At 51.6% G+C, this 22,682-nt stretch overlaps 1 protein-coding gene across 1 annotated transcript in view; it reads right to left on the bottom strand.

Moving 5' to 3' along the window:
- LOC141164394 (ankyrin repeat and KH domain-containing protein 1-like) overlaps positions 1–22,682 on the bottom strand; it is a 200,983-nt gene that overhangs the window by 68,635 nt on the left and 109,666 nt on the right. The window contains exon 21 of the mRNA XM_073649568.1: positions 17,516–17,691. Within this exon, the coding sequence (XP_073505669.1) occupies positions 17,516–17,691 (176 nt within the window). The remainder of the gene's footprint in view (positions 1–17,515; positions 17,692–22,682) is intronic.

Raw genomic sequence — 22,682 nt, 5'->3', positions numbered from 1 at the left:
TTTCTACTTTGCGTGACATAACTGAAGTTTAAGTCCGTTCTGACATATCTATACGTCCCTGCGCCTTAATGACCAGGTACATATAGGTACGTCTCACGGTTCGCAAGCACACAGACTGTGCGCGCACGATCACGGCCAGGTGTCAGCTGATTCTGACAGCTGACACCCATCACTCAGTGATCCTGCACTGCTATGCTTCATAGCAGAAATCAGACTGCAGAAAGTGAGAGTCCCATAGTGAGACTCAGGCCACGGCCCCACTATCAGTATTTGGTCAGTATTTTTTCTCAAGAGTGGGAGCCAAAACCAGGAGTGGGTGATAAATGCAGAATTGGTGACTTGTTTCTATTATACCTTTTCTCCGATTGTTCCACTCCTGGTTCTGGCTCCCACTCCTGAGAAAAAATACTGCCCGAATACCGATAGTGGGGCTGTGGCCCAAGTAAAAAAGTTATAAGATCTATCGTAACCATAAATAAATATTATGCAAAAAAAGAAATCAATCAATAGAAGTATATATTTGTTATCGTTGCATCCGGAACGACCGGACCTATAAAATTGTCCCACTAGTTAACCCCTTTAGTGAACACGGTAAAAATAAAAAAAACGAAGCAAAGAAAGATGCTTTATCTTCATACCGCCGAACAAAACGCCATTAAAAAGACTAATCTAAATAAAAATGATACCGCTGAAAACGTCATCTTGTCCCACAAAAAACAAGCTGCCATACAGCTCCAGTCGAAAAATAAAAACAATTTTATAGAAAAAAAATGCATTTTTTTTGCATAGCTTTTTGTGTAAAAGCGCCAAAACATAAAAAATATAAACGTAATATTGCTGTAAACATACTGACCTGAAGAATAAAGCTGCCTTATCAATTTAACCACACGCCGAACGGCATAAAAAAAAACACCAAAACACAATTCCTGAATTGTTGGTTTTAGTTTATTCTGTCTCCCAAAAATCGGAATAGAAAGCGATCAAAAAATGTCACGTGCCCGAAAATGGTACCAATAAAAAAGTCAACTTGTCCAGCAAAAAAACAAGCCCTTACATGACTGTCGGCCAAAAAATTATAGCTTTCCAAATATGGCGATGCAAAATCTATTTTTTTTTCCAGCAAAACAAGCATTTAGTGTGTGCAGCCAAACATAAAAACCCAATATAAATGTGGCATCCCAAAGATCGCAGTAAGGCTCGGCGCATTCTTATCCTCCGCTCTGCGCTTACAACGGGGTTTCCATGTAAATCTCTGAAATACATGATTTAGATGGAACCCTGAGCAGAAGATTCCCTGTAATGAGGCAGATGGAGGCACAGTCGACGCCGTGTGGCCTGTGATCCCACGGTGTCTTTTTATTAGGCATGCATAAAAGTTTTGTGAACCTCTGAAAAAAAGGACACCACTAAACAGAAGCCAGACTGAATCCAGAGTAACTCTGCTGCCTCATTATAGTGAATGGATCCCTCGGGGGTTTCATCTGAATTACGTCACTCAGATTTAAATGGAAACCCTGTTAACAGTGCTCAGCGTAGAGCACAGGATAAATGGCAACATAAATGGGTCAGTCTTCAGTTAACGGAAATATAGGGGGCTTCCAAGTTACTAGTAGCACAAAGGCTCTGGAAAACTGAAATGGCTCTTGCCCCCCAGAAGAAAGTCAACAAATTCTGTGCTCCCAAATACAAATGCCCACCTCTCTTTTGAACCCCACAGTGTGCCTAAACCGCAGTTCGTGTCCACATGTTTGGCATTTCTGTAGTGATGAGAGCCCGCTTAGTTTACGGGTGAGTGTCTCCAGAAGCACAAGCTGGGTATAACGTACTGGTCACCACAAAGAGAGTTTGCAATTTTCACTCCACTGCTGCTGGTTTCCGGAAAACACCCATATAGTTAAAATCCTCACCACACCTGTAGATAAATTTCCAAAGGGGTATAATTTCCAAATTCTGCTTGCTCTACTAGCACTTAGGGTCTCTGTATATTGAGTCTGCATACTATTCTAGGAAAATCTGCGCTCCAGGAGGCAAATAGCGCTTTGTCCCTACAGAGTGTCGCCGTGTGGTTAAGCAGTACTGTACAGTCACATATGGGGTATTTCTACATTCAGCAAAAAAAGTGACACATTTTGGTGCCATTTTTACCCATTTACCAGTGTGAAAATGTAAAATCTGGGGCGAAAACAAAACTTTGGTGGTAAAAAAGTAATTATTCTTTCTTCACCGCCCAAAAATTCTGTGAGGCACATGTGGTGTCAACATGCTCACTGCACCCCTAGATGAATTCATTGAAAGGTGTAGTTTGTAAAATGGGGAAGGATGGGGGGGGTGTGGTTCTGATATTCTGCCACTTTAGGGGCTCTGCCAATGTGACACGGCACTGTCAAACCAGCCCAGCAAAATATGAACTCCAATACTGCGCACCTTCCCTTCTGAGCTTTGCACCGTGCCTCAAAAAAGGAGATTTTTGTGTACTCACAGTAAAATCTCTTTCTCTTCGCCTCTAATTGGGGGACACAGGACCTTGGGTGTTATGCTGCTGTCCACTAGGAGGCGATACTATGCTCATCTGAAAAAGATTAAGCATGGCTCCTCCTCCGCAGTATACACCCCTGGACGGCATCAGCCTACTCCAGTTTTGTGCAAAAGCAGTAGGAGGAACGAAACAGATAACATAACCATGCCTATAAGAAGGCAACTATGTAAGAACTCAAAGGAAAACCAATATGAGAACTCAACTTAACGGCCCGGAACGGGCAACAGGGTGGGTGCTGTGTCCCAAAATTAGAGGCTACGAGAAAGATTTTACGGTGAGTACAAAAAAATCTCCTTTACTCTGTCGCCTCATTGGGGGACACAGGACCTTGGGACGTCCCAAAGCAGTCCCTGGGTGGGAAGCAATGGACGAATATTGTGTAGACAAGTCCCTACAATTGGGGCACCAAGGCCTGCAGAACACGTCTGCACAGGCTCGCATCTGCTGAGGACTGGGTATGAACGTTGTAGTGTTTTCTAAACGTGTGTAGGCTAGTCCAGATGGCTGCCTTACACACTTGTTGTGCCGAAGCCTGGTGCCGAAGGGCCCACAAGGCCCCTACCGCACGTGTAGAATGTGCTTTAATACCTGCTGGAATAGGCGAATTTTTGAGGCGGTAGGCCTGTTGTATGGTGGATTTGATCCACCTGGCAAGGGTAGCCCTAGAAGCTGGCAGACGCTTGCAGCCACCTTCCAGAAGGAGGAAAAGAGAATCAGATTTCCGGAAGGGCGCAGTCCTAGACACATAGATACGCAGTGCCCTGACAAGGTCAAGCGTATGCAAAGCCTTTTCCACTCTATGAACCGGAACCGGACAGAGGGATGGTAGTGAAATTTCTTCATTGAGATGAAAGCTGGAAACCACCTTGGGGAGGAAGGATGGAACCGTACGGAGGACTACCTTGTCCTGGAAAAAAATCAGGAAGGGCTGTCTGCAGGAGTGCCTTGAGTTCAGACACTCTGCGTAGCGAGGTGATTGCCACGAGGAAAACCACTTACTGGGATAGAAGACGGAGTGGGACTTCCCTAAGGGGTTCAAAGGGTGTTTTCTGTAATGTTGTCAGCACCAGGTTGAGGTCCCACGCTTCTAGAGGTCGTCTGTAGAGGGGAACCAATCTGGAAACCCCCTGGAGAAATGTTCTTACTTGTGGTTTATGAGCAATGCACTTTTGAAAAAGCACTGAAAGAGCTGACACCTGGCTCTTAAGGGAGGCCAGGGATAGTCTGGCTTCCAGACCCGATTGGAGAAAACCGAGTACCCTGGGTAGGGAATAAGGGAGTGGGGTCTGGTTACGAGATTCGCACCAGGTAAAGAAGGCTTTCCAGGTACGGTAGTAAATCTTGGCAGAGGTTTGTTTTCGTGCTCTGATCATGGTTTTAATGACATCTGGCGAAAAACCTGCCTGGGTTAGAACCCAGGTCTCAAAGGCCAAGCCGTCAAATTGAGGGCCTCTAAGTTCTGGTGGTAAAACGGGCCTTGTGACAGAAGATTCGGGCGGTCGGGAAGACGCCAGGGTACGTCTGCTGTGAGTCGTACGATGTCGGCGTACCATGTGCGCCTGGGCCAGTCCGGTGCGATTAGGATGGTTGGAACTACCTCCTGTTTGATCTTCCTCACCACTCTGGAAATCAGGGGGAGAGGTGGAAAAATGTACAGGAGCTGGAACTGGGTCCAGTCCTGAACCAGGGCGTCCGCCGCTAGCGCTCTCGGGTCGCGTGTTCTGGCCATGAAGTTGGAGACTTTGGCATTGAGGTGAGAAGCCATTAGGTCCACGTCCGGAGTGCCCCAACGCTGGCAGATCTGTTGGAAGATTTCGGGATGGAGAGCCCAGTCTCCCGAGTCTATTCCTTGTTGGCTGAGGAAGTCTGCTTTCCAGTTGTCTACACCCAGAATGTGGACCGCCGAGATAATGGAGCTCGTTTTCTCCGCCCAGTGGAGGATGCGTGTCACCTCTCGCATCGCTCTGGCACTGCGGGGTCCCCTTGGTGATTGACATATGCCACGGCCGTGGCATTGTCCGATTGTACGCTGATGTGAGAGGCAGCCAGTAAGTGATGGAAGGCTCTCAATGCCAGGAGGATGGCACAAATCTCCAGGATGTTGATGGGGAAGGTTGTTTCCGCTGGGGACCACTTGCCCTGTGCTCTGTGGTGTAGGTGTACTGCACCCCAACCCGTCAGGCTTGCGTCGGTGGTCAGGACCTTCCATTGACCTGGGAGAAAGGATTTCCCTTTTGTTAGAGAGGTCCGGTTGAGCCAACAGTGAAGAGACTTCCTGGTTGACGACGTCAGCTGGAACTTCTTGTCGAGAGAAGAAGGGTTCCTGTCCCATGACTTGAGAATGTCTAGTTGGAGAGGTCTGAGGTAAAGCTGGGCAAATGGAACCGCTTCTATTGCCGCCAACATCCTGCCAAGGACTCATGGCAAACCGGAGAGATCGAGGGGGTTTGCTGAGAAGGGTGCAAACTCCTAGACGGAGAGGCAGTGCATTGTCTTTGGGGAGAAGCACTAGGCCCTTGGAGGTATTGAATAGCATTCCCAGGAATGTCAGAGACTGGTTTGGGGCTGGTGATGACTTTTGTAGTGTAACGGGTCTGGGAGGCGGAACCTCTCAGCTACTATACAAGGGGGCGGTCCTTGTAAGGGAGCGGGTGGCGACCAGGGAAGACGGGCAGGCAGTCACGGCAAGTGACCGGGGCGGTCCTTGTAAGGGAGCGGGTGGCGACCAGGGAAGACGGGCAGGCAGTCACGGCAAGTGACCGGGGCGGTCCTTGTAAGGGAGCGGGTGGCGACCAGGGAAGACGGGCAGGCAGTCACGGCAAGTGACCGGGGCAGTCTCTGAGTGAACGGGCAGGAGGTCACGGCAAGTGACCGGGGCAGTCTCTGAGTGAACGGGCAGGAGGTCACGGCAAGTGACCGGGGCAGTCTCTGGGTGAACGGGCAGGAGGTCACGGCAAGTGACCGGGGCAGTCTCTGGGTGAACGGGCAGGAGGTCACGGCAAGTGACCGGGGCAGTCTCTGGATGAACGGGCAGGAGGTCACGGCAAGTGACCGGGGCAGTCTCTGGATGAACGGGCAGGAGGTCACGGCAAGTGACCGGGGCAGTCTCTGGATGAACGGGCAGGAGGTCACGGCAAGTGACCGGGGCAGTCTCTGGATGAACGGGCAGGAGGTCACGGCAAGTGACCGGGGCAGTCTCTGGATGAACGGGCAGGAGGTCACGGCAAGTGACCGGGGCAGTCTCTGGATGAACGGGCAGGAGGTCACGGCAAGTGACCGGGGCAGTCTCTGGATGAACGGGCAGGAGGTCACGGCAAGTGACCGGGGCAGTCTCTGGATGAACGGGCAGGAGGTCACGGCAAGTGACCGGGGCAGTCTCTGGATGAACGGGCAGGAGGTCACGGCAAGTGACCGGGGCAGTCTCTGGATGAACGGGCAGGAGGTCACGGCAAGTGACCGGGGCAGTCTCTGGATGAACGGGCAGGAGGTCACGGCAAGTGACCGGGGCAGTCTCTGGATGAACGGGCAGGAGGTCACGGCAAGTGACCGGGGCAGTCTCTGGATGAACGGGCAGGAGGTCACGGCAAGTGACCGGGGCAGTCTCTGGATGAACGGGCAGGAGGTCACGGCAAGTGACCGGGGCAGTCTCTGGATGAACGGGCAGGAGGTCACGGCAAGTGACCGGGGCAGTCTCTGGATGAACGGGCAGGAGGTCACGGCAAGTGACCGGGGCAGTCTCTGGATGAACGGGCAGGAGGTCACGGCAAGTGACCGGGGCAGTCTCTGGATGAACGGGCAGGAGGTCACGGCAAGTGACCGGGGCAGTCTCTGGATGAACGGGCAGGAGGTCACGGCAAGTGACCGGGGCAGTCTCTGGATGAACGGGCAGGAGGTCACGGCAAGTGACCGGGGCAGTCTCTGGATGAACGGGCAGGAGGTCACGGCAAGTGACCGGGGCAGTCTCTGGGTAAAGGGTAGGTACGACCTGTGATGGCAGAGCCTCCAGGTAGGCTAGCAGGCAGATGGTAGATGTGAGCTCCCAGGTGAGCGGCCAGGAGTCTCTGGAATGGCAGGTGGTCACAGCACGTGACGGCGGAGTCTCCAGGTAGGCTAGCAGGCAGGTAGCAGATGTGCGCTCCCAGGTGAGCGGGCAAGCTGGTCCATAGACAGACTGACAGGAGTTGGAGGGCAGACCGTCGGACCTCAGGCTAGCAGGCAGGTAAGCAGAATATCAGGCAGGAATCAGATAGCAAACTGGCAGGACTCTGGCAGGAATCAGGCAGGTAACTGGCAACGGGACCTGAGGGCTGAAGCAGAGTAGTGAACAAGCCAACAACATTGCTCGGGCACCTCCATTTTGGAGGAGGTGCCTTATATATGGTGAAGTCCTCCGGCCATTGGCCGGGGACTCCTTAGGACGGCGCGCGCGGCCCCTTTAAGAGGGAGGGAGCGCGCGCGCCCTAAGCACAGTGGCCGGGAAGGAGCGCGCGCTGCCAGCAGAGCGGGAGGAGGACGCCGGGCTCGGAGCAGAGGGGTGAGGGGAACAGCGTCCCTGCCTAGCAGAGGGCAGGGACGCCGGCGCTACAGTACCCCCCCCCTTTAGGCCAGAGAGAAATTTAGCTAGGATGAGAGGGGCATGGATGTTCTCCCGGGGCTCCCACGTTCTCTCCTCAGGACCAAACCCCTTCCAATCTACTAGAAAAAGGGTCTTCCCTCTTACCCTTTTGGTGGCCAGAATGTTCTCTACCTCAAATTCGTTTTCAGCGGAAACCGGAGCAGGAGGCGTACCTGTAGACTTGGAAAAAGAGTTAAGTACCACAGGTTTGAGGAGAGATACATGGAAGGAGTTAGGGATCCGCAAGTTGGCCGGGAGTTTCAATTTATAGGCCACCGGGTTGATCTGACTGATGACCTCCAGAGGACCGATGAACCGAGGCCCTAACTTATAGGAAGGAATCTTGAGCCGGACATACTTGGACGAGAGCCAGACCTTATCCGCTGGACGGAATTGAGGAGGATCCAGACGTTTTTTGTCAGCATGTCTTCATACGCTCGGATGACAGAAGGAGTGCAGACCGGGTACTCTCCCATATGGAGGAAAATTTGTTAACAAGAGATTCCGCAGCCGGATTGTCCACCGAGGTGGAGACGGGAAATGGGATCCGAGGATGCTGACCGAAGACTACAAAAAACGGGGATTTGGAGGAAGATTCGCCCTCGTGATTGTTGTAAGAAAATTCGGCCCATGGCAGGAGATCCACCCAGTCTGAATGGTGGGCATTAACGAAGTGCCGGAGGTAACTGGTCAGGTTCTGATTGATCCGCTCCACTTGACCATTAGACTGTGGGTGGTAAGCGGAGGAGAAGTCCAGGGTGACGTCTAGCAGTTTACAAGTGGCTCTCCAGAAGCGTGAGGTGAACTGTACCCCACGATCCGACACGATGTGGAGGGGCAGGCCATGAAGACGGAAGATGTGGCGGATAAAGTCTTTAGCCAGCTCGGGTGCAGACGGGAGGCCTGGCAGGGGAACGAAATGAGCCATCTTGGAAAAGCGGTCAGCGACCACCCAAATGACCGTACAACCGGCAGAGACGGGGAGATCAGTTATAAAGTCCATTGCTATATGCTGCCAGGGGGTAGCAGGTACTGGGAGCGGAAGGAGGTGACCGGCTGGCAGATGTCTCAGAACCTTGTTGCGGGCGCAGGACACACAGGCAGAAACAAAAGTCTATTACGTCCTTGTGCAGGGTAGGCCACCAGTAGTGCCGGGTAATAAGCTGGAGGGTCTTTTTCTGACCGGCGTGGCCAGCTAGTTTAGACGAGTGACCCCAGTGTAGGATCTTCTCCCGATCAGGTACTGATACGAACGTCTTACCGGGAGGGAGACGATTTAGACTCACGGGAGCCACCTGCATTACTCTGGCGGGATCGATGATGTGTTTCGGTTCTTCCTCGAGATCAGACACCAGAAAGGATCGGGATAAGGCGTCCGCCTTGATGTTTTTGTCAGCCGGGCGAAAATGAAGAATAAAATCAAAGAAAGCAAAAAACAAGGACCACCGAGCTTGGTGCGGGTTAAGTCTCTGGGCATGCTGGAGGTAAGCCAAGTTCTTGTGGTCAGTGTAAATTATTACCGGGTGAAGAGCCCCTTCGAGCAGGTAACGCCACTCCTCCAATGCCAGCTTGATGGCCAATAACTCTCGATCTCCTATGGAATAGTTGCGCTCAGAAGAGGAGAAGAGTTTGGAGAAGAAGCCACAAGTTACCATTCTCCCGGAAGATGATTTTTGGGTAAGTACCGCTCCGGCTCCAGAGGAGGAGGCGTCAACCTCCAGGAAGAACTGCTTGTTGCCATCTGGGCGATGCAGCACCGGGGCGGAAGAGAAGGCCTGTTTTAAGGAAAGAAAGGCCTCCTCTGCTTCGGGCGGCCACTCTCTGGGATTAGTGCCCTTACGGGTGAGCGCGGAAATTGGGGCAGTCCGGGAAGAGAAGTGCGGTATGAAGAGGCGATAGTAGTTGGCGAAGCCCAGGAACCGCTGAATGGCCTTCAACCCCTCCGGTCGGGGCCATTTCTCGATGGCAGACAGTTTCTCTGGATCCATTCGAAAGCCGGTCTGAGAAATAATGTAGCCCAAAAACGGAAGCGAGGTCTGCTCAAAGAGGCACTTCTCATATTTAGCGAAGAGGTGATTCTGCCTGAGCCTGAGCAGGACCTGACGAGCATCCCTCCGGTGAGTCTGGAGATCCGGAGAGAAGACCAAGATGTCGTCCAGGTACACCACTACGCAGGAGTAGAGAAGATCCCGGAAGATGTCATTGACCAACTCTTGAAAGACGGCAGGAGCGTTACAGAGACCAAAGGGCATTACCAGATATTCATAGTGGCCGTCCCGGGTGTTGAATGCAGTCTTCCATTCATCCCCTTGACGGATACGGACCAGGTTGTACGCCCCACGGAGGTCCAGTTTGGTGAAGATTCTAGCCCCCCTCAGACGATCAAGTAATTCTGGAATGAGCGGAAGGGGGTACTTATTCTTCACCGTGATCTTTTTAAGGCCTCTATAGTCTATACAGGGACGGAGAGAGCCGTCCTTTTTTACGAAAAAGAAGCCTGCTCCCGCCGGGGAGGTAGATTTACGGATGAATCCCCTGGCCAAATTCTCCTCAATATATTCGGACATCGACCGGGTTTCAGCAGCGGACAATGGGTAAATACGCCCACGGGGAGGCGTAGTACCGGGTAACAGGTCGATAGGACAGTCGTATGGTCTATGAGGGGGTAATGTCTCTGCCTCCTTTTTATTAAAGACATCAGCAAATGACCAATAGGGAATCGGAAGTCCAGGTAGATTAGTTGGGGTAGGAGAAGGACGGGCGGGATGAACAGGAACCAAACAAGTCTTATGACAGTCCTGTCCCCAGCGAAGGACTTCTCCGGTCTGCCAGTCAAGCACGGGTGCATGTCTCTGGAGCCAAGGTAGACCTAGTAAGAGGGCGTGAGAGCGTCCAGGCAGAACATGAAAAGAGATGCTCTCAGAATGCAGCATTCCCACCTGCAGAGTTATGGATTCGGTGATGAGTTGGATGGGACGTGATAAGAGGCCCCCATCCACAGCAGCGACAGATAATGGTATAGCCAGAGGTTTGGTGGGAATGCGGTATTTTTCTACCAGGGCCTGTGAAATAAGATTCCCGGCCGCTCCAGAGTCAAGTTGGGCTAGTTCGAAATAACGATTCTCCCCGCAGATAATTGAGACTGACAGCAGCAGAGATGGAGAGGATTTATTCTTGTCTAGGTCGACCTCTCTGAGCGAACCTAGACACAGGCGTTTCCCGACCTCTCCGGGCAGGTACGGATCCGGTCCTCCTTACTGCCACAGTAGAAGCAGCTCCCCTCGGCACGGCGTAAGTCCTGACGGGTTTTGACCATCTTGGTCTGGTCGACCTGCATAGGCTCAGGAGAGTGTACCTGGGGAGAAACGGAGGGAGTGACGGATTTCTGAAAAGTAGGAGCTAGACATGGAAACCTCCTCTCACGGGTGACTTCTTTGGCACGCTCCTGGAACCGTAGGTCAATCCGGGTGGCAAGAGTTATTAGGTCATCGAGAGTGGTAGGAATGTCTCGACCGGCAAGTTCATCTTTAATACGGCCGGACAGACCATCCCAGAAGACAGATACCAGAGCGTCGTTATCCCAGGCCAGCTCCGAGGCAAGGGTACGGAACCGTATGGCATATTGGCCCACGGTGAGACTTCCCTGACGGAGGCGTAGCAGAGATGATGCGGATGAGGTCTTCCGTCCAGGTTCGTCGAAGACTTTCCGGAAAGCCATGAGAGAGGCAGGCAAGTCGGACACCAGGGGGTCTCCTCTCTCCCATAGAGGATTTAGCCAGGCCAGGGCCTCCCCGGTGAGATGGGACATGATGAAGGCAATTTTGACCCGGTCGGAGTTAAACTGGTGGGACAAGAGTTCAAAGTGCAGGGTGCACTGATTTATAAAGCCCCGAGCCTGAGCGGAGTCGCCTCCGAAGCGAGGAGGTGCAGAAAGCCGGGGTCCGGGGTAGGATACCATAGTATTGGTGGGCAGCGGAGCTGCCGGATTGCGAGTCATGGCTCTGGCGGTGGAGCAGTCAGAGTGTCCAGGCGAGTATTGACATTCCGCAGGTGACCCAGGATGGACTCCTGTTGGGACCTCTGACGGGACAGTTCATGACACAGGTCCGAGAGTGAGGGAGCTTGGGTGCCACCGGGTTCCATGGCCCGAGCAAACTGTAACGGGTCTGGGAGGCGGAACCTCTGAGCTACTATACAAGGGGGCGGTCCTTGTAAGGGAGCGGGTGGCGACCATGGAAGACGGGCAGGCAGTCACAGCAGGTGACCGGGACAGTCTCTGGATGAACGGGCAGGAGGTCACGACAAGTGACCGGGGCAGTCTCTGGGTAAAGGGTAGGTACGACCTGTGATGGCAGAGCCTCCAGGTAGGCTAGCAGGCAGATGGTAGATGTGAGCTCCCAGGTGAGCGGGCAGGAGTCTCTGGAATGGCAGGTGGACACAGCACGTGACGGCGGAGTCTCCAGGTAGGCTAGCAGGCAGGTAGCATTTGTGCGCTCCCAGGTGAGCGGGCAAGCTGGTCCATAGACAGACTGACAGGAGTTGGAGGGCAGACCGTCGGACCTCAGGCTAGCAGACAGGTAAGCAGAATATCAGGCAGGAATCAGATAGCAAACTGGCAGGAATCTGGCAGGTAACTGGCAACGGGACCTGAGGGCTGAAGCAGAGTAGTGAACAGTGCAACAACATTGCTCGGGCACCTCCATTTTGGAGGAGGTGCCTTATATATGGTGAAGTCCTCCGGCCATTGGCCGGGGACTCCTTAGGACGGCGCGCGCGGCCCCTTTAAGAGGGAGGGAGCGCGCGCGCCCTAAGCACAGTGGCCGGGAAGGAGCGCGCGCTGCCAGCAGAGCGGGAGGAGGACGCCGGGCTCGGAGCAGAGGGGTGAGGGGAACAGCGTCCCTGCCTAGCAGAGGGCAGGGACGCCGGCGCTACATGTAGGTTGACTAACCAACCTAGGCGACTCAGGCTGTCGATTGTGATTGAGACGCTGAGCTCGCAGTCCTTGAAGGTAGAAGCCTTGACTAGAAGATCGTCCAGGTATGGAGAGACCACTATGCCTCTGGAGTGTAGGAAGTGCATGGTGGCTGCCATGACTTTGGTAAACACTCTGGGAGCCGTGGCAAGTCCGAATGGGAAAGCCACGAACTGGTAATGGTCCTGGTCGATTGCGAACCTGAGAAATCTCTGATGGGCACGTGCAATCGGTATATGTAGGTATGCATCTTGTATGCCTATGGAGGCGAGATATTCTCCTTTTTCCATGGATGCAATGATTGACCGGAGGGACTCCATACGGAAGCGACGTACTCGCACATATTTGTTGAGTTGTTTTAGGTCTAGTATGGGCCGTACCCCTCCTCCTTTCTTGGAGACTACGAAAAGATTGGAGTAGAACCCTTGGAAGCGCTCGGCTGCGGGGACAGGTATTATGACTCGTGCTTGAAGAAGCGATGAGACCGCTTGGTGGAAGGCGCGAGCTTTTACTGGCGGTTTTGGGGGAACAGATAAGGAGTCTGTTTGGTGGGTTGGAGGCGAACTCTATTTTGTATCCTGAAGACACTAGTTCCCTGACCCACCTGTCTTCTGTAATAGGTAGCCAGACTTGATGAAAGAGTAAAAGTCGGCCGCCTACGGGTGGGGTGTCTTCCTGAGTCCGTGAGTCATGATGAGGAGAAATTCTTAGATTTTCTTCCTTTTGATTGTGAGTGGCCTGCCTTTGACTGCCAGGATTTGTCCGACCTTTGTGTCGGCCTCGAGTCTTCCCTGCGTGTGAAGCGGCTGTTATTTTGTGGTGGCCGTGAAACGGACCAGCCGGAAGAGTTCCGAAATGATCGGAAGCGAGCTTGGTTACGCTTGCTATAATTGCGCTTGGGTTACTCTTACCCCCGGTGGCATTGGATATTATCGTGTCCAAGCTTTCACCGAAAAGTCGACCGCTGAGGTATGGAAGGTGCGTGAGGGACTTCTTTGAGACTGCGTCCGCTTTCCATTCTCGCAGCCAAAGGATACGCTGAATTGTGATGGCGTGTGATATTGCCCCCGCTACACCCCTTGCAGAATCCAGATCTGCATGAAGCATGTAATCAGCCACAACTGCTATCTGAACTGCTTGGTCCGACAGTTCAGGGGCAAAAGCTTGGAGGCCAGTTTGTATATTTTTTGCCCAAGCAAGTATGGCCTTGGCTGCCCAGACTGAAGCTAACGCAGGGGCTAGGGAGGCCCCTGTGGTTTCGCAAATTGAGCGAGCCATACTTTCTACCTGCCGGTCTGCTGCGTCCCTAAGGGTTGAGCTATCTGGCAGTGAAAGAAGTGTCTGTGCTGCCAGCCTGGAGACTGGGGGGTCCACTGCTGGTGGGTCTGTCCATTCTTTGGTGGTTTCCTTTGGAAATGGGCAACGGGCCTCCAGAAACTTGCGATTGGTAAGCTTCTTGTTAAGCTGTGAGAATTGTTTTGTGAGGATAGATTTAAGTTCTGGATGATCCAAGAAAACCTTAGGCGGCTTCAGAGCTCCTTCAAATGAAATCTTATTTGGTTGTGCGTCCGGGATCGGATCAGAGATGTCCAGCACCCGATGTATGGACGAGATTATGTCCTCAACTAGCGCTGCATTGCTAGGTGGGATTGGAGTTAGGGATCCATCAGTTTCCTTGTCTGAGTCAGAATCGAAGATGCCTTCTGACTCCTGTGTATTATTAAGGTGTCTCCTAGGTGACCCAGAATGGGGGATTTCTCTGGACAAGGAATGGTGCGGAGAAATATAATGTCCGTCCCTGGTAGGGGACTGTGTAGATGACCTGGGACTACGGTATCTCTCCCTAGACAGGGATGACCGTGTGCTATGGGATGACGCAAATGAGCGTGACCTGTGGGTGAACTTGCGTCCTGACCTTGACATGGATGTGCCTGGGCCAGTATGTGACCGAGTCAGACTTTCCCTTTGTTGGGTAGCATTCATAGTCGAGGTATGGCTTTGCAGAGCCTTAAGTAATTTGGAGGTCATGTTATCTATGGACTGTGTCATAGATTGTGACATTTGAGTGACCCATTCAGGAATAGCATTAGACACTGAAGGGTTGGTAGGGGCTACATGGGACTCTGGCACAGTAGTCTGAGTACAATCCTTGCAATGCGGATATGTGCTGCTGCTGGGAAGAGCATGACTGCAGGCTGTACAGAAAGCGTAAAAACCGTCCTGCTTGGTTTTCTTAGACTTTGAGCCCGGCATAGTGCACCTGGAGGGGCTATGCAAGGGGGCTAACTGTGCAGAGGAGGAGACAGAGTAATAAAATTCACAGCTGAGGTAACTCAGACTGTGAACTTACCCCACCAATATGCCCCTGTGAACAGCGCTGAAAGAGCCTGGTCCTGTGCCCCCCCGGAGACTTGGCTGGCCTGTATGCGTCCTGCAGCTTATTATGGCCGCCGTAGCTCTTCTCCAGCTTGCAGAGATGAAGGAGAAGAGGGGCGGAACGCTGCAAGGACGGCAGTTGCTATGGAGATGCGCGCCCTGCAGCCTAGATCCGCCCCCTGTCTGACACAGCAGTGAGTCAAAATAGTCATCGGGGGGGGGCGGAAAATGGGCAGCTGCTTCGGCTAGGCTTGGCGGAAAATGGGCGGCGGCTTCGGCTAGGCCGAAGCCGCGGAGTAAATTTATTTTCTATTCCCAAAAGGGCTCCAGGCTAGCGCGGTAGTCCGGGGGGGGTTGGGTCGGATCAGAACCGGACCCCCCCCCGGATTGAAAGGCAGAATGGTGGTGGGGGCATAAGTGGAAGGGGGGCTCTGAAAAGAGTCCCCCTTAGGCACTTAAGATGTAAAGCTGCCGCAGGTACAGAGCCTGTGAAGGCATGTGCCTGTTTGTGCCATGGCTGCCTGCACTCCCCCCGGCTCCTACAGGGTCCCGCAGTCAAGCTGGGGTTCCTGTATTGCTGCCCATCCTCGGCTGTGGTGTGCTGGCTGGTAAGAGCTGCAGTTGCTGCCGTCCATGCCCTACCTGATGGTGTCTCAACCTAATACCCCTGGGGGGGGATTAAGGAGGGTGCTGCGGTCACCGTCAGAGGGCTTTTTTCCTCGCCTCAAGTTCGACCCAAGACCGGAGGAATTGGAGAAGGAGGGGGGGTCTCAACTTCGAGCCTGAACCTGAGGGGCCAGAGAAGGAGCAACATGGGGAATATGCCATCTCGACTTCAACAGTGCACCCCTAGAAGGGGGCAGAGGAAGGAGCCATGCCGGGAGTCTCTTAAGAGACCCTCTTTTCTTCATCTGTAATCCTGTGCTGAAGCAAGGGACGAGTGAAGGTCTGAGGTGTGCCTCCTATGCGACACTAAGCGAAAACTGGAGTAGGCTGATGCTGTCCAGGGGTGTATACTGCGGAGGAGGAGCCACGCTTAATCTTCTTCAGATAAGCATAGTGTCGCCTCCTAGTGGACAGCAGCATAACACCCAAGGTCCTGTGTCCCCCAATGAGGCAACAGAGTAAGTAGTTTTTCGACGTTCTCAGGAGAAATTGCACAACAAATTTTGGGGTTTATTTTCTCCTGCTATTCTTTTGAAAATGAAAATACTGGGGGCTAAAAACAACATTTTTGTGGGAAAAATTTTTTTTCTTCATTTTTACAGATCCACATAAAATTCTGTGAAGCACCTGGGGATTCAAGGTGCTCACCACACATCTAAATAAATTCCTTGAGGGGTCTAGTATCCAAAATGGTGTCACTTGTGGGGGTTTCCACTATTTAAGCACATCAGGGGCTCCCCAAAGGCGACATGGCATCCGCTAATTATTCAAGCAAATTTTACATTCAAAAAGTTACGGCTCCTTCCCTTCAGAGCCCTGGCGTGCGCCCAAACAGAGGTTTTCCCCCACAAATAGGGTATCTGTGTGCTCAGGAGAAAGTGCACAACAAATTTTGGGGTCCATTTCTTCCTGTTACCCTTGTGAAAATAAAAAAAAAAAACTGTCAAAAGTAAACATTTTTTGAAAAAAAGTTAAATGTTCATAGTTTTCTTCCACATTCCAAAAATTCTTGTGAAGCACCTGAAGGGTTAATAAACTTCTTGAATGAGGTTTTGAGCACCTTTGGAGGGGTGCATTTTTTAGAATGGTGTCACTTTTGGGCATTTTCTGGCATAAAGCCCCTCAAAGTCATTTCAAATGTGACGTGGTCCCTAAAAATCAAGAATCAGTGGGATCCGTTGAAGCGTTCCAGAGTTATTACCTCAAAGGGACAGTGGTCAGAATTGTAAAAATTGGACTCGTCATGAACGTGCAAAACAGCCTTCGGGCGTACAGGGGTTTAAGGGCATAAAATTAAAAGTTATCGATATTTTCACAAATAAATGCAAAAATATCGACCTAAATTTAGCACTAAAAGTACAATGTGTCAAGAAAATACTAGATCAGAATCGCTGGGATCCGATGAAGCGTTCCAGGAGTTATCACATATGAGTACGTGCCCACGGTCAGGAGCCATTGTGGGTTTGACGCTGCGTGTCTATGCAACGTCAAATCCCACAGCGGCCAGATGTTACAGGATAGTGGATGGGATTTCTAGAAATTCCATGTCCACTATGCGAATCTGGGCACCTGTGGATCACCCGCAGAAACTGACACGCGGTGAGTCTTTCAGAGTAATCGTGGAAGACTACCCAAGGACCACCACAAAGTTTGCATGATGCAGAATTATTTCATGGGAAAGAATTTACTACAACTGACACGCCAGGAGAGTTAACAAGTAGTGATGAGCGAGCATTCCCGGATAGAGTTATCGGAGTGTACTCTGGTTCAGATGGAGTAGCCGGCGTGCTCGAGTCAAATGCTTGTGTATCCGCAAGGGTAGAGGCTGTGTATCAGCCACAATATATGCACCGCGGGTACACGAGCATGCCGACTACTCCATCTGAACCAGAGCACACTCTGATAACTATGTGAACATGCTCGCTTATCACCATTAACAAAACTTCTTAAAAGGAAACCGGTCACGGTGAAATAGTATCTGATCTGCAAGCTACATGTTATAGAGCAGGAGCAGCAGGAAAGATAGTTCAATATAACTTGTACTTTGTTCAGTGAAATCCCAGGTGTTTGTACGCATGAGTCAAATGGGCGGTCAAACTCAATGACTGCATGTACAGTCATACAAAGACGAATTAATTGCGTAGGACCGCCCCCCTGGGCTCATACATACAATCACCAGGGGTTTCAATGGATAGTATAAAATAAGTTATACTAAAACTCCTCCTACAGACCTATATACCATTCTGCTCAGCTTCTCCATCTCTATACCATGCTGTCCACAGAGATGACTGTATGTACAAAGTGACAGGTCCCCTTAAAGTATAAGTTTTATTTTCATTCAGTAACTCACCGATTAATAAGAAGCTCACAGAATTTGTAATGTCCTTTATCTGCAGCTATAGTCAAAGCAGTATCTCTTGACGAAGGCACAGGTGGAGAGTTGACATCCGCTCCTTTGTCTAATAGCACTCTGCCCACCTCAGCATAACCTCCAGAAGCAGCTTCCATCAGAGGAGTCAGGCCAGTCTATTAAAAATAATAAGATGGTTTAGAAAGGACCTGCCAGAAGACAAATGTGAAATAAAAATATAGAAGGAACGGTCAGCCTTTGGATCAAACTGTGGCCACTGTGCAACTTGTATTAGTAGTGAAAAGGGAAATCATCACAACTTGAAGTTTATGGAACCCAGATGGTAAGATTTGGAATGTTCAAGTTGACAATTTTGTATGAGAATCATGACCATAGATTCTCAGATTAATTGGATGTGTCATAAATGTTAGGTCAGTGGCAGTCTGACTGCCAGGACCCAAATCTATCCCAAGAAAAGGTGGAAATGTGAATTAATTTTCTTGGAGTCGAGACCTTATCTGAAGTCCCAATGATGACCAAAGTAGATCATCACTGTTCTAAGCTCAAATGGAGCCACCTCAGCTCAACAGATACCACTTTCTTCAGGATGTTTAGTATTGGCATGGGAGCTCAAAACCTTATCAGACTTCGAAAAAATATATTACTAAAATTACATGATCACCTGATAATCACAACAATGAGTTTGCTATAAGTGTTAATTTTGTGATGTCCCCCTTTTTTGATTTGGCTAGATGCTACCACTTTAGTTGGCTCTTTGGTGTTGCCACTGAATGTCACCTTAATTTGTCAAGAAATAATTCAGTAACGTCCACATGGGACTATGAAACACTTATTAGTCAACTCAACTGTTAAGTTACTTTTGAGAAACTGAAAATGGAGGAACTGTGTGGCCAGCAGTAGTAATATTTTTGTAAAACCCCTTGGACTGAAGATGGAAATCTACATTTCAATCAAGCACACATTGATGGTTGTTATACTGGCATACAGTGGTTCCATTATGAAAATCCGGTCACCAACCATGGACCCAACCACATACAATTTCCTAATTCACAAGTGCCTTGGGACAAGAGGCAAATTATTTACTAAAGCTTTGAAAGAAAGTGCTGTAGTTATCAATGAAAGATGCATAAAACTAGTTCAGTGAAAAGCTGTGCGATTATACTACCATGTCTGTAATGTGAAGATTCTCTATTATGGAGCCATATTTCCCTGCGAGTTAGGAATGCAATGTTTATTACAAAACCTGCAGAAAAGCATAGGCCCACTCCTATCCCCCACAATGTTTACCCGATAACGACCATGAATTTATGATGCTTAGGCCAGAGCTTTAAATCCCACTCTACTGAAAGTTTACAACATGGAATTAAAGCTCCTGTAGTCAAGCAGGAGCAGGTCAGGTCTCTGGCAGTAAGGCACAGCCAAAGACCCATAGGAGAATACAGAATCAGTTTATTACTGTCCAATAACTGCATTAACATGCAGCTATAGGGTTCGTTTTCAAGTTAATAGCACTATGAAGTTGCCCGCAGGGCTGCGCAGCGGGAGTCGGATTCGTGGAGTCTGAGTCGGTATAAAATGTACTGACTCCAACTTCTAAAATATATAATAAATTGGGTACAGTAGTTCAATGCAGTTTGTGGGGAATATTTTTTCATAAGAATTTGGGAACGTTATGAAATGTCCTATAAATGTTTGTTCTATTCCTGATCTAAGGGTCTAGACCAGGGGTCTCAAACACGAGGCCCCTCCGGCTGCTTTTTGCGGCCCGCAGGCACAGACCCCGTAACGATCGCGGCTCTCTCCAGCAGCCGCCATCAGCACTGTAGTCCAGTGTATTGCCGCGCAGAGACCGGCTCTCTGCACAGCAATACCAGTGTCAGCCGCCGGCCTATCAGAGGCCAGCAGCTGACATCTGCGTCCCAGCGCAGCGGCGTATGACGTCACTGCCATGTGCAGATGTCAGTTGCTGGCCTCTGACAGGCCGGCGGCTGACACTGGTATTGCTGTGCAGAGAGCCGGTCTCTGCGCGGCAATACACTGGACTACAGCGCTGATGTTGGCGGCTGCTGGAGAGAGCTGCGATCGTTACGGGGTCTGTGCCTGCGGGCCACAGGTGCATAAAGGACGCCGAGGGAACGGAGGACTGGTGAGAATCTTTTTTTTTTTCTCTGTCATGTGAAATACAGGGGACGGGGACCCTGACCGCAGTATGGGGGGACGGGGACCCTGACCGCAGTATGGGGGGACGGGGACCCTGACCGCAGTATGGGGGGACGGGGACCCTGACCGCAGTATGGGGGGACGGGGACCCTGACCGCAGTATGGGGGGACGGGGACCCTGACCGCAGTATGGGGGGACGGGGACCCTGACCGCAGTATGGGGGGACGGGGACCCTGACCGCAGTATGGGGGGACGGGGACCCTGACCGCAGTATGGGGGGACGGGGACCCTGACCGCAGTATGGGGGGACGGGGACCCTGACCGCAGTATGGGGGGACGGGGACCCGGATGGGAGACCATGTCTGCAATAGGGGGGACCTGGATGGGAGACCATGTCTGCAATAGGGGGGACCTGGATGGGAGACCATGTCTGCAATAGGGGGGACCTGGATGGGAGACCATGTCTGCAATAGGGGGGACCTGGATGGGAGACCATGTCTGCAACAGGGGGGACCTGGATGGGAGACCATGTCTGCAACAGGGGGGACCTGGATGGGAGACCATGTCTGCAACAGGGGGGACCTGGATGGGAGACCATGTCTGCAACAGGGGGGACCTGGATGGGAGACCATGTCTGCAACAGGGGGGACCTGGATGGGAGACCATGTCTGCAACAGGGGGGACCTGGATGGGAGACCATGTCTGCAACAGGGGGGACCTGGATGGGAGACCATGTCTGCAACAGGGGGGACCTGGATGGGAGACCATGTCTGCAACATGGGGGACCTGGATGGGAGACCATGTCTGCAACATGGGGGACCTGGATGGGAGACCATGTCTGCAACATGGGGGACCTGGATGGGAGACCATGTCTGCAACATGGGGGACCTGGATGGGAGACCATGTCTGCAACATGGGGGACCTGGATGGGAGACCATGTCTGCAACATGGGGGACCTGGATGGGAGACCATGTCTGCAACATGGGGGACCTGGATGGGAGACCATGTCTGCAACATGGGGGACCTGGATGGGAGACCATGTCTGCAACATGGGGGACCTGGATGGGAGACCATGTCTGCAACATGGGGGACCTGGATGGGAGACCATGTCTGCAACATGGGGGACCTGGATGGGAGACCATGTCTGCAACATGGGGGACCTGGATGGGAGACCATGTCTGCAACATGGGGGACCTGGATGGGAGACCATGTCTGCAACATGGGGGACCTGGATGGGAGACCATGTCTGCAACATGGGGGACCTGGATGGGAGACCATGTCTGCAACATGGGGGACCTGGATGGGAGACCATGTCTGCAACATGGGGGACCTGGATGGGAGACCATGTCTGCAACATGGGGGACCTGGATGGGAGACCATGTCTGCAGTATGGGGGACCTGGATGGGAGACCATGTCTGCAGTATGGGGGACCTGGATGGGAGACCATGTCTGCAGTATGGGGGACCTGGATGGGAGACCATGTCTGCAGTATGGGGGACCTGGATGGGAGACCATGTCTGCAGTATGGGGGACCTGGATGGGAGACCATGTCTGCAGTATGGGGGACCTGGATGGGAGACCATGTCTGCAGTATGGGGGACCTGGATGGGAGACCATGTCTGCAGTATGGGGGACCTGGATGGGAGACCATGTCTGCAGTATGGGGGACCTGGATGGGAGACCATGTCTGCAGTATGGGGGACCTGGATGGGAGACCATGTCTGCAGTATGGGGGACCTGGATGGGAGACCATGTCTGCAGTATGGGGGACCTGGATGGGAGACGATGTCTGCAGTATGGGGGACCTGGATGGGAGACCATGTCTGCAGTATGGGGGACCTGGATGGGAGACCATATCTGGAAGATGAGGACCAGTTCAAAAAGGTGTATAGAAAATAAAATGGTATCACTAAAAATGTCACTTTGTCATGCAAATAATGCGGCCCCCCCCAAATTAAATGTTTTTCCGTGTGCGGCCCATATGCCCAGCTGAGTTTGAGACCCCTGGTCTAGACTTTTAGCTGAGATGAATCTGTGCTACAGTAAATTTATCACTTAAACATGAGCCATGTATGAGGGAAATGGAGCCATGGAAATTGAGGAGTCGGAGGTTTGGCTTACCGACTCCATAGCCCTGGTTGCCCGGCCGCCGTAATGAAAGTACGGCATCCGAGATAAATTTATTTCTCCCGGAAGCTGACAGCTTTCAGCCATGCATGGGTGCCAGCATGACTTCAGTCATCACTCACTATACTGTGGGCAACGGCTGTAAGCACGCCCCAGCACTTTGGCTGACCGCTCGCTCAGCAGTACATCAGTGCACAACCGGCTGTCAAAGTGCTGCTTACAGCATGCTGAGTGATGACAAACTGTGCTGCCACACCTGCATGACTAAAAGCCAGCGGCTCCTGGGAGAAAAAGCTCATTTTCCCACGTTGCTGCACTTTCAACACAGAGGCTGGGCACCTTCATAATGCGATTAACCCTTTATTTGCAGGTTAATAGAGTTATCAGAACTGACAGGTTTCCTTTAGGGGATTAAAATTGCTTTTGGTAAATATTCTAGTCTAATATACCCAGTTACGGTCATGCTCCTGCTTTGTGACTTGCCTCCACTTTTTGAGCCTTGTGATTCCTTTATAAGCATTACAGGGGCTGCAATTTTTTTCCCCTTTCAAAGCATACAATGCATCAGACCTTGTCCAATTGCCTACCTGCCCTTAAAGGCTCGCTCACACTGGCTTCTCACATGCGAGAGAATCGGGCCCATTATGGTAATGACACTCGGCTCAGTCTGGGAGAGTTTGATCAGAGTCATCTTACTGAGATCAGATTCGGTTACATGAGAGAATCGCAGCACAGGTGTGGAGAAGATGGAGAATGTCATTTCTCCATCTTCTCCAATGTCTGAGCGTACATTGCCCTGCACATGACAGTACAGTCTGATGTTTCATACGCACCCACACACTTGTATGGGTGTGCGT

Source organism: Phyllobates terribilis, unplaced genomic scaffold (assembly GCF_046119375.1).
Source record: "Phyllobates terribilis strain yellow unplaced genomic scaffold, ASM4611937v1 Scaffold_10__3_contigs__length_209671492, whole genome shotgun sequence".
NCBI classification, from domain to species: domain Eukaryota; kingdom Metazoa; phylum Chordata; class Amphibia; order Anura; family Dendrobatidae; genus Phyllobates; species Phyllobates terribilis.
The sequence above is the reverse complement of the archived record's forward strand: the minus strand, read 5'-3'. Positions and strand labels throughout refer to the sequence as shown.